Below are 12,491 nucleotides of genomic sequence, written 5' to 3'. Positions count from 1 at the left end.
GCCCTTTCAGGTTATATCGATATAGGACTCGTTTTACTGTGGATATAGATACTTTTGTACCTGTTTCCGCCAGCATCTTCACAAGGTCCTTTGCTGTTGTTCTGGGATTGATTTGCACTTTTCGCACCAAAGTACGTTCATCTCTAGGAGACAGAACGCGTCTCCTTCCTGAGCGGTATGATGGCTGCGTGGTCCCATGCTGTTTATACTTGCGTACTATTGTTTGAACAGATGAACGTGGTACCTACAGGCATTTGGACATTGCTCCCAAGGATGAACCAGACTTGTGGAGGTTTACAACATTTTTTCTGAGGTTTTAGCTGATTTCTTTAGATTTTCCCATGATGTCACGCAAAGAGGCACTGAGTTTGAAGGTAGGCCTTGAAATACATCTACAGGTACACCTCCAATTGACTCAAATTATGTCAATTGGCCTATCAGAAGCTTCTAAAGCCATAACATCATTTTCTGGAATTTTCCAAGCGTTTTAAAGGCACAGTCAACTTAGTGTATGTAAACTTCTGACCCACTGGAATTGTGATACAGTGAATTATAAGTGAAATAGTCTGTCTGTAAACAATGGTTGGAAAAATTACTTGTGTCATGCACAAAGTAGATGTCCTAACCGACTTGCCAAAACTATAGTTTATTAACAAGAAATATGTGGAGTGGTTTATCAACAAGTTTTAATGACTCCAACCTAAGTGTATGTAACCTTCCGACTTCAACTGAATGTCTAAACTTTTGACTGGTACTCTATATTTTATAGATTGCTACATTGGATCACTGCACTTACTTTGCTGTCAGTTTGATCCCCAAGTTGAACTTTGAGAATCTCTGGTGTTTTGGTATGTCCGGTCACTGTAGCCAAGAATTCCACCAGGGCTGTTTTACCACATCCAATGGGCCCTTCCAAAAGAACAGCCTTCTGGGATGCCACGGCCATGGCCAGTCTCCGCAGGTTGCGGCAGGTTGAGTCCACTAGCACCAGATGTTTTAGGTTACCCTAAAGTTAGTAAGAGAACAAATATAATGCCACCTATCAAATCAACACCACTGATGTAGTTTGAACCATATATTCCATAGTCTTTCACAAAGAACCAATCTCTAAATCTAAGCAGGAAGTTGTTAGCCTGGCTGCCATTCTGTTTCTGCTCTCCTGCCAACTCCTAATGGAATTGTCATGCCAAATAGCTTGCCAATAACAATGGAGTAGGCAAAAGCACAAACAAATCTGGGACCAGGATAGGAAGTCTTACCTGCTCTGTCTGTTTTGGGGCGATCCTAGGTAACACCACCCCACACACAGCCACCACGGTCTGGGACAGGTCCTCTGACACCACCTGGCCCCGGGTGAACTTGTTCACCTTCTCCTGGTGCCACATCACAGTGCCCTGGTTAGCCAGCACCAGGGCCTTCTCTACCTCCAACTGCTGAGTCTCCTCCAGTGACCTGTGTTTATAAGCCGATAAAAGCAAAGGTTATAAACTGAACATTGTATTCATATCTGCAATCTGTGAAGACATGCAAGTCTACATTTGAGTTCACAATGTGTGCATTATAATAACATGCAAAAAACCTTTATTCATCCATCTCAATCAACGTCCACCAATCGTCAACAGTGTTCAAAATCAGTCCAATAGAAATGTACATACTTTATCTTCATGTGCAGAATCTCGTCACTCGACAGCACCTTTCTCAAGAAGATGGATTTCTGATTATCAGTCATGTGAGACACCAGAGCCAGACACTGGGCAGTGTAACTAAACGGGAAAGAATCCAGAAGATCACTAAGCTTGACTTCACATGAATACAGACAGTTGTAAAAGCATCAAGCAAAGCATCCAGCCTGTTTCTGTAGCGTGATGCAGTTTGATGTATAAGTACACTCCTGGACAGGACGCCCGTCTGTCGTAGGGCCTGAGAGAGAATAGATACTGAGGGAATGGTAGACAAGGTAGATACACACCCTCGAACCATGACGTCGCTGGTGAGTAGCTGAGACACGCAGGCACTCCAGTCCCAGAGGACTCGGAACTTGGTACAGTCACTCTGGAGGAAGCGGAGAGTAGCGCCCATCAAGTCCCGCAGTTTCATCCTCCTGGGGCCGTACTGGACAGACGAGGACTCTTCACTGGTGAAGAAGAGCCTCTGGAACACTGGAGGGGCATTGTTGAAGTACCTCGCAGCAAACCTGATAATGAGGAAAGTGCAACAGAGGTTGTTAGAAGTAGTGGTTGATGTGGGCCAGTGCTGATCGGTAGTACAGATTATTTTCTACTGCTTGAAAACTGGCCTTTCTCATAGAATACTAATAATAATCCTCGAAAATACAAACCCTGATACAGTAAAATATAAAGTGAGTATTGGCAGCTTTTTCATGCCACTTCAAGCCCTTAGAAGAGAATGGAAAAAATAGCTAGTGTTTATGAAGTGTTTTTCCATCATCTCTAATGATCAGTGATCATGCAGGGTTCACTACTTACGCCTGTGCATCAGGACTGACACCGAGGAGTTTGCTAAGCGCCACACACAGGCGCTCGTGGAGATCATGGTTGATCCTGCCATCTGCTTTGATCCTCTCTGCGTTCCTCTCCAGCAGGTCAAGAATCAGGGGCCGGAGGTGGCGGGCGAGCAGCAGCGTATAGTCCTTCTCCAACAGAAGCTGAGCCAAACAAGCCAGAATGCAGTGTCTGTCCTGCTGGCTCCATATCTACAGACAGAAAGACATATCAGGGGTAAGTCAAGACTGACATTTGAATTCATTAGGACATGCCAGGCAACTATAGGCATGGGTGGGCTATGTCTACACCCTCCAATCTCAAGGGACATCCATCAATGTCATGTAAATAGCGTCCTGAGCAAAGACAATTGTAATTAGGTCACATTTGCATTTATTAAGATGGGGTGTAGGCGTAGTGCAATTGTTTGGATTGTAAATAGACAAATGAATATTTAAGAGGGTGGAATATGCACGTGCACATATAGGGTGCATCACTTATCAATAGGTCAAAACAGACATATTACACACTATTGTGTTTATAACACGTCAAGGAGAAATGTATCTTACCTGTTTTGCTAAATACTTGCTGAGTTCGTTGTGACTTTTGTCAATATGTCTGGATATGGTACCCAGTGATGACAGGCTCAATTCTAAATTTTCCATCGTACCATTTGTCGTTTAGGCAAGAGAGATCCACAGCGAAATTTGTGATAATCGATAAAGACTGTAATATGTTGTTATATTCTTCGTTGACCAAATCGTGAGGTGCATCACTTGCTTGTCTGTCTATATTGTATCACAACACAGTAAGCACGTTCCCGTCACTGTTAAAATCCAGTCCACATGTGAGTAAATCAGAAACACTTCCGGGTCGAATGTCCAAATTATGTCGCTTACATGACGCGATTGGAAGCGACAGTCATACGTTAGCTGATGCTTTTGAAGTCAAATATAACCTATGACACCTTTTTTTTTTTTTCATACAGCACAATATTTACGGAGTGAAACGCCTCGGGTCCCGAACTAGCTTAGACCAGACAGCTTGCTAGATAAATTGCAAACGTTTTGAAGTCAGAAGTTGTGGTTTCCTTAGATAAGAAAGTGTTTTATCTGAAATAATCTAGCTAATTTGGCTTCGTATGATTTTGGCCTAAATCACAGGCTGCTTCATTTGATATGATAATTTTACTTTGAATGTCTGAAAGTCCCGGAAGAGCCACTGGCATCTGTTTTACAGACCGCGGGAAAATGTCGTTATTTCCTGCTCCCTGAAAAAGGTTGTCGTTGGGTTGGCGCGACAGTGATTGTAAACAGATGATAATAATAACATTCTAAACAACATTCTTCGAATATATTTTCATATGGTGAGTGGATTAATGTATTTTTTAATTCACATTCCAATATATTTTCAGACTCAATGTTCCTCCATGTCTTGAGATTGTAGCTAGCTAGTTAGGTTTGTAGGTCTCAGACGAACGTTAGCTAGCTAAATAAACTAACTGGCTTGTTTCTGTTACCTAGCTAAAATGTGCTGATGCCTGGGGCTGTGTTTTCCATTATATCCCATGGTGCATGTACAAGGAGCCGACATAGCTAATTTAGCTTACGCAATGAACTAGCTAGCCCCCCCCCACACACACAAACATACTAGCTAATTATGCATGGTTTCTTCCAGGTACATCTCTGAGCCATTGCTTGAGCATCGGGAGAATGGAGGGGGATTTGATGGACGAAGTGTATGGTGATCTCAGCCAAGACAACTGTAGTGAGTACAATGCTATACATATAAACATTACCAGTCAAAAGTTAAATTTGTACTATTTTCTACATTGTAGAATAATAGTGAAGACATCAAAACTATTAAATAACACATGTAATCAGGTAGTAATCAAAAAAGTGTTTAAAAAATCAAAATGTGTTTTAGATTCTACAAAGTAGCCACCCTTTGCCTTGATGACAGCTTTGCACACTCTTGGCATTCTCTCAACCAGCTTTACCTGGAATGCTTTTCCAACATTCTTGAAGGAGTTCCCACATATGCTGAGCACTTGTTGGCTGCTTTTCCTTCACTCTGCGGTCCAACTCATCCCAAACCATCTGTTGGGTTAAGGTCAGGTGATTGTGGAGGGCAGGTCATCTGATGCAGCACTCCATCAGCACTCCATCACTCTCCCTGGTCAAATAGCCCTTACACAGCCTGGAGGTGTGTTTTGGATCATTGTCCTGTTGAAAAACAAATGATAGTCCCACTAAGCGCAAACCAGATGGGATGGCGTATCGCTGCAGAATGCTGTGGGAGCCATACTGGTTAAGTGTGCCTTGAATTCTAAATAAATCTGTGACCGTGTCACCAGCAAAGCACAATCACACCTCCTCCTTCATGCTTCACGGTGGGAGCCACACATGCAGAGATCATCCGTTCTCCTGCTCTTAGTCTCACAAAGACGGGCCAAGAAACATTGCTTGCTTGGGCCAAGAAACGTTTCTTGGCCCAAGCAAGTCGCTTCTTCTTATTCATGTCCTTCAGTAGTGGTTTCTTTGCAGCAACTCAATCATGAAGGCCTGATTCACGCAGTCTCCTCTGAACAGTTGATGTTGAGATGTGTATGTTACTTGAACTCTGTGAAGCATTTATTTGGGCTGCAACCTGTGGTGCAGTTAACTCTACTGAACTTATCCTCCGCAGCAGAGGTAACTCTGGCGGTCCTCATGAGAGCCAGTTTCATCATAGTGCTTAATGGTTTTTGCGACTGCACTTGAAGAAAGTTCTTTACATTTTCCCGATTGACCTTCATCTCTTAAAGTAATGATGGACTGTTGTTTCTCTTTGCTTATTTGAGCTGTTCTTGACATAATATGGACTTGGTCTTTTATCAAATAGGGCTATCTTCTGTATACCACCCCTACCGTGTCTCAACACAACTGATTGGCTCAAACACATTAAGAAGGAAAGAAATACCACAAATCAACTTTTTACACCTGTTAATTGAAATGCATTCCAGCTGACTACCTCATGAAGCTGGTTGAGAGAATGCCAAGTGTGCCAAAGCTGTCATCAAGGCAAAGGGTGGCTACTTTGAAGAATATAAAATATACACTTTTTGGTTACTGCATGATTCCATGTGTTATTTCATAGTTTTGATGTCTTCACTATTATTCTACAATGTATAAAATAGTAACAATAAAGAGAAAACGTTGAATGAGTAGGTGTGTCCAAACTTTTTTCTGGTACTGTATATTTCCCTTTAACACTGGCCATAGATGGGACACATGCTTTTCACACCACTTTGATAGGAGGTGATTTTCGTAGCAGGTTAGGAGAGCATTTTTGCTAACCCTAACTCTTTTCCTAACCTTAACCTCAGTCTCCTAACCTTCTATGTTAATTATCCTAATCTGCCACGTAAATTATCTTAACCTGCTACGAAAAAGTCACTTCGGTATCAAAGTGGTGTGAAGAGTGTTTGCCGTCCATAGATAGTGGGTCCTGAAAGACATGCAACAACTTTCCTAAAATAGTTTCTGCCATGAATCATTTGGTATTCTTCTTGTACTGCTGTCCTGTCACAAAGCACTGTTATTTCTCGCGTATGGCACTGCAATAGTCCTGATTTATGCACTCAAAGAAATATACAAACCTGTGTTATGTTGATCCCTTATTACACTGACATACTGTATCCAATAATAGAAGGCATTTCTACAGTAATGTCATTCCATGTGATGAAATTACAGCAGTGCAATTACAGCTGTGTATCTTTGCAAAACTTCTACCTCACAGATACGGTGGCAGCTTTCGATGATGATTCTGTAGATATTTATTCTGGTTTGGAAAGTCCAAGTCTGAGGATTTATCCAAATGCAGGTAAATATCACTCAAACATACACATTGGTTCTTCACAAGATGGTCTGAGTCAGATATATATTTTTAGAAGGAGAAAAGATATCCATGTTCTATGAGAATATAACTGATAATATGGCCTGCTTCATATTTGTGTAATCTTATTACAGAAAGAAACTGCACACTCCTCTCACCACAGAATCTGAGCTCTATGGATTTATATGAAGAAATCATAACAGAGGAACAACAGAATAAAGACTCTTCCTACAATGAGGTTTGTACTGTAATCCTTATCCAATTCATGTGTGCATTTTCTTTTTCTCTTTGCTTTGTCTAAAATGGAATGCTGTTCATCACTGCTAGACAGATCCTGTTAGAACTGAATAACTAACCATCAGTACCTATGTCTCATTACAGTTGAGGACAAGATACAATGCTGCACAAAGCCAAATTGAAGAGTTACTTAGGCGGTTGCAGCAGATTGAAACAAAGGTTTGTAATAGAAAGTGTCAATCATGTATTAGTAGTACCCCTTGAAATACAAGGAGCATAAAAGTACTTAATCTATTTTTGTAAAAAATATTTAGGATAAATCAATTAACATTTACTTGAATTTGAACATTAGATTAAAAAAAACAAAAAAAACATGTATTTCCTTCTGAAAATCCTTTGTTATTCTCTGTGGGTGATAGTGCTGAGCGATTAACCAAAATGTTAGTAATTTTAAGGTTTATAAACAACTAATTGACCAGACCATGGTTCAATTATTTGAATTCCATTTCGTTGTTTTTTTGTTTGTTTGTGAACTCAATGCTCACATTGTTTTTCTAGAGATAAAACGGATCAAGACCGAACTGTGTGATGTTGTAGTTTCCAACAGGCCATTATTCTACGTAGTTTAGCGCAGAAAACGTCAGTATTAACTACAATGACCATAATCCATTGAGTGCCTTCTTGTCCAGTCTCTGTGTTTCTTTTCCACCTGCTACATTAGGTTAGTGTGGGGCAGACACTGAGCGAGAGAGAGAAGAGACAGAAGAATGCAGGATAGAGAGCATTTGCTCTCTACCTGAAATTCTGTTATCTAAGTCAGAGGTGTCAAACTAATTTTGCCCCGGGGGCCGCATTCGGTCTTCAACGAGATCCGGAGGGCCACACTGAAAATGTTATTTCCTTGCCTCAAATTTGGCAAAAAATAGTCCTCTATCCATCTTTATTTGAATTTTCGAAGCTCCCTGACTGTCTAGTGAACTGTATGAATAGAAGTCTATCATTTTTATACCGTTTCGATTCAGGTTTAGTCATTTTAAAGTATATTGAGTTTTTCTTTTAATCAAACCACCCTCAGGCAGGATTGGACCCCCTCAACACCCCCCCCCCCCCCCCCCCCCCCCCCCCCCCCAGCTGTATGTTTGACACCCCTGATCTAAGTGATTGATAGTTGGTATTCAGGAGTCATAAAAGTATGCCTTATTTACTTTGAAGAACTACTAAAATAGTGATTTTGTCAGACAACATAGGCAGCAGCTCTATAGAGATGGTGACTTGGAATGAAATAATAAAGTCATCAACTAAAACAAATGTAATATACACAACGGAAATATTTTATCAAAGTAATGTGAATAAATTATGGTTAATAAGCAGTAATGGGCAGTCACTACCATCATTGGACTTTTATTAATTGTTTTATTCTGTGTTACAGCATTCAACCCACAATGCATGAAAAAAATTATGGAAATTGAAAACCGTGATTTAATTTTTTAATAATCGAACCAAAACCTAACCGACCTCAAAAAGCACTAATTGTTCAGCACTAGTGGACTTTTGGAAAGGCTACATTGACAAATGATTGCATTGGTTATCTCTGTTTCTTATTTACATTTTGGTGATTTTAGCAGATGCTCTTATCCAGAGCGACTTGCAGTTAGTATAACCACTTACTGTATGTGGTTGAGATGTTGTTGTCATTTTGAAGAATACAACGCTGAACACTGAGAACAGCCGCCTGAAGAAGAACATCTGTGCGCTCATCAAAACAGCTAAAATGGAGGTTGTGCGGAAGGACGAGGAGATAAATAGGTTGAGCCAAAGGTAAGTGTCTTGACCCTTCATATTTCATATACACCTGCGAAGTGGTAATTCGTAGTTGGCAGGGTACATCAAATAAACAGTTATTTAGGGGTCTAATCATGTTTTCTATGTATCCATTAGATGGGGTCAATTGGGTTATTTCTGTGGTCTCTGTGAATCTAGGCATGTGAGTAATTTATGTTGAAACTTTTAGTTTCAGGCCAGAGAGAGGTCCTGCTGCTCACCATCAATCTCAGATGAACTGCTTGAAAAATCAAGTTCCAACAAGACTGAATCCTACGGGGCCTTATCAACCAAGCCAACCAGAAGTTCCAACCAGACTGAATCCTACGGGGCCTTATCAACCAAGCCAACCAGAAGTTCCAACCAGACTGAATCGTACGGGTCCACCTCCACCAACTCAACTACCAGGATCTAAGGGTTGTGTTGTAAAGGATCTTCATCAGCTGCTCTGTCAAAACAGAGATGTGGTCCTCCCCCAACCCCCATCTGACGCAAGAGTTTTCAGACCACCTCTTCCTGTCACCTCTAGAGGCGATTCAGAAGCTCCAGTGAAAGGCACATATTCTTCTGTTAGTAGTTCCAGTAAGGACTCCGTGAATAGACACCATACACGTGAACTAGGCCTGTCAGACAAGCCGAAACAAACCAAGCACAGAGAAGGCAGAGGTGAAAATCCCAGGCTGTCTGAGTCAAAGGAGCAGCGACATAAAAACAGTCCAGATGTAAATAAGGAATCTCATTCAGGTGAGAGGAACCGGTCACACAGAGCACAGAAAGATATAGGAAAATATGATTCTAAGTCAAACAGAAGCAGATACCCTCATCCCTCAGATGTTGAGGTACACAGGAGATCAGATAAGTCTAAAAGCCCACACTCAGACATTTTGCATTGCACTGCTTCCTCTTACCGTACGTCTAAAGGATTGTCTAAAGACAGTGCAGACATTCTATCAACAGGGTCTAGTCGGCATGATAAGGTGCTTAGCTTTGATAAGGATGACGATAAGCGTAGAAGTATTAAAGACATTTCCTCTAAAAACAGAAGGCATGCCTATTCAAATCAAGCCAGTCTCACTAAACGATCCAGTGAATATTTTAATCGCAAGGGAGGGACAAGTCCTCCAAGGGACCATCGAAGGAAAAAAGAGAGAAATAGAGAGGATGAGATTAGAAAAGAAAAAAACAAGTCAGGAGAAAGAAAAAGCAGTTGTACAGAGAGAGGAAAGGAGCGTGAGGAAAAAAGAACAAAGGAACGTAACCGATGCAGTGCGGACGTCAGTAAGGACAAGAACATGTTCAACGGTAAAGTCAGGGAGCCAAAGACACATGGGGAATCGGAAGTGCTTCTGCCTGAGGCCAAAGTGGCTGAGAAAAGCTCTATAGAGGAAAAAGGTCCCAACAGAAAGTTAAGTTTCATGGAAACTCTGAACCTCACCCTGTCACCAGTTAAAACACCAAGACAGTCTGCTGAAGTCAAGGAACAGGAGGAGGGCACACCACCTGATGAGGTTCCTGAAGACCAGTCAGCAGAAGACGGTGGACAACCTGATCTTGGAGAATTGTTTTTATTAGACAAAATCAACAGTAGTGTAGTAGACACCCATGAGGTCTTTGAGAACCCAGTTATACAGCCCTCTTCAGAAATCTCAACGCCTCCAGAACCTGAAAGTATGGAGAGTAGACATACAGAGAGAGAATCTTGTCCGGATGCTGAAAAGCCTCTGTCTGAAGCCACAGTAGCCAAAGAGCGACATAAGTGCCAGTTAGAAGTAGAAGACAGTACTGTCCAAGATGGCTCCGAAGGAAGGCCTGAGCTGCCCGTGGCCATAGAGGGTCAGAGGACTAAACCCACCACACCAGAACCTCTCATGAAGGATTGTGTTTCAGCTCCAGACTGTGACATTGTTTTGAAAACTCCACTGAAGAGCAGACTTGAAAAATGTGCCTCAGAAAGCAAAACTGGCACATCTAAGGATTTGACTGCTGCTGCTGTCTCTGCGACTACTACTACTGTCACTGAGAATTGTGGAAACAATTCAAATACCGACACTGGCCTATCTGCTAATGGACTTCCCCCTGAACATTCAACTGGAGATTCACTGGTTATTATTACTGACAAGTCCAACAGTGAAACTCCCAGTGCTTTGGTCTGTAAAAGCCAAGCTGTTGAAACTGTGACACAAGATCCACCTACTGCTGTCTGTGTGGGACATCCTGCTTTTGAAGGTAGTCCAGGAAAACAATCAGAATCTCTGCAATTATCACCCCTTGTCCAACCTGAGGGCCTTCAACAACTGCCTGCTTCCATTATTTCTAATTCTAGTCTGGAGAAAGATGTGACAGAGGGGCAAGATGTTTCCAAGGATGCTGTGTCCAGTACGATTAGCATGGAGGTAGATATCTGCATCACGTCTGAGGTCATTACTGATGTCACGGAGATACCTGTGGAGTGTGAGAAGGAGAGAACTCTTGTGGAACAAAGTTCCCTGTTGAGCAGTATTGGGGTGTCTAAGGTGAGCAGCACCACAGGAGAGGTTGCACCATCTGAACAGCACAACAGTGGTTTGGCAGAGACACCGAAGAAGTACCTCAATTCTGAGCCAAGCTACACAGAGAATGAAGAGGAGAATGTTGAGCCCTCTAGCTCCATTCCGATGGCCCATGATGAGGACTCGATGATGCTCACACTGAGTAATCTAAAAGTCATTCCACATGCCATAAGCCCACTCACAAGCCCAGTCCGCCTGAAGACGAATAGCCAGCAGCTGCCATGTCACAGCAAACCTGCTTACGTCAAGAGTCTTTGCAAAGGTAAGCATCACTTGGTTTGGTTTAGTTGAACAATTTCTGTTCTAGACTAAATGTTAAGAAGATGCAAAAGTATGTCGTTGTTAGCAATGTTCCCTCAAAGCTGTGCACAGCTCCCCCGGGACTGCAGAGCAGAAGAAATATCAGCCCGTGCAGAGAAGCACGAGATCGAACTTCCCTCAACTTTTATTGAGTTTTCCCCGTTAGGTAACACTATCAATGTTTCTCTTTACTGTGGGAATTGTGACCTAATCAACGCAGTATTAGCCACTTTCAATGCAACATACCAAAACAGAAACTATGCAAGACTTAGTATGCAAAACTAACTATGCAAGAGATTTTGTTTTAGGCAGAGCACATCGGAGTAGGATTCTATTGCACGACTCAGGCCCATACTCTAGTCTACACAGACCGCTGCGCCATAACCAATCAGAGCTCCAGTAGGCCTATATGCAAATAAACCATTGCCATATATGGAGTTGTGCGATTCACTTTGAACTGGACTATTTTACAGCATGAGCGGGCGCAATTATTGTGCGCTTATTTTGAGATCAAAGCGAGAGCTGCATGTGGCCACGTGTGCACATTTGTTCATATTCTTTGCTATACAGTGAGTTATTAGCGCATTTTTAGCTAATTTGTAGTCAGAAATGTGGGAGTGATTTCTTCCTAAAAGAGCACAAAACTTGAACATTTCTAGACATCTTCCAAGATCGAGTCAGGTAAAGAGCTTTTTTTTATGTCTTAAATGGCCAGTGTTGTATTTTGAGACAGGCTTGAATAAGCTAAGTAGCCAATAGACAGAGGGCAGCATAATTTGTCTGATTCTCTGTAATAATGGTAAGGGAATAATAATGTAAAAAAATTGTAAAGTGGTTTCTTGCATCAAACAACACAACAAAATGTTCAGTCACCTCCTTGTCTCAAGGACCAGTGGATAAACTGGTTAATGTCAAGCCCTGCATGTTTTTTTCAAAAGTCTCATGGAATGTAGTCCTACATTGAATACAACACATTGGCTGCTACTGTAGGCTGAATGACAGAACCACTATTCCCATGTTAAAATGTTATGTGAGGCTTTTTCTCCATAGTTTATGGTAGGCCACTCTGATCAGATAACTACAGTAGCCTACTTGACCACTGTTAAAACAGTAAATTAAAGCGGGTACAGCTTCAGTCTTCACAGTAAACGTGTGGCGGAAGTTGCACAGAATTTTCACAAGTTTGCACTCAGCAGACCTGAAATTT

At 41.8% G+C, this 12,491-nt stretch overlaps 2 protein-coding genes across 2 annotated transcripts in view; one reads left to right on the top strand and one right to left on the bottom strand.

Moving 5' to 3' along the window:
• LOC120024219 (midasin-like) overlaps window positions 1–3,166 on the bottom strand; it is a 59,613-nt gene extending 56,447 nt beyond the window's left edge. The window contains 6 exon segments of the mRNA XM_038968415.1: window positions 797–1,006; window positions 1,260–1,452; window positions 1,656–1,763; window positions 1,970–2,194; window positions 2,487–2,713; window positions 3,071–3,166. Of these exon segments, the coding sequence (XP_038824343.1) occupies window positions 797–1,006; window positions 1,260–1,452; window positions 1,656–1,763; window positions 1,970–2,194; window positions 2,487–2,713; window positions 3,071–3,166 (1,059 nt within the window).
• Window positions 3,167–6,287: 3,121 nt separating this feature from the next.
• LOC120024218 (CASP8-associated protein 2-like) overlaps window positions 6,288–12,491 on the top strand; it is a 27,892-nt gene continuing 21,688 nt past the window's right edge. Inside the window, exons 1-5 of the mRNA XM_038968414.1 lie at window positions 6,288–6,365; window positions 6,512–6,615; window positions 6,759–6,833; window positions 8,317–8,432; window positions 8,626–11,246. Coding sequence (XP_038824342.1) covers window positions 6,553–6,615; window positions 6,759–6,833; window positions 8,317–8,432; window positions 8,626–11,246 — 2,875 coding nt within the window. The 5' untranslated portion in view covers window positions 6,288–6,365; window positions 6,512–6,552. The remainder of the gene's footprint in view (window positions 6,366–6,511; window positions 6,616–6,758; window positions 6,834–8,316; window positions 8,433–8,625; window positions 11,247–12,491) is intronic.

The sequence above is a fragment of the Salvelinus namaycush genome, chromosome 29 (genome assembly GCF_016432855.1).
Source record: "Salvelinus namaycush isolate Seneca chromosome 29, SaNama_1.0, whole genome shotgun sequence".
NCBI classification, from domain to species: Eukaryota; Metazoa; Chordata; class Actinopteri; order Salmoniformes; family Salmonidae; genus Salvelinus; species Salvelinus namaycush.
The sequence above is the reverse complement of the archived record's forward strand: the minus strand, read 5'-3'. Positions and strand labels throughout refer to the sequence as shown.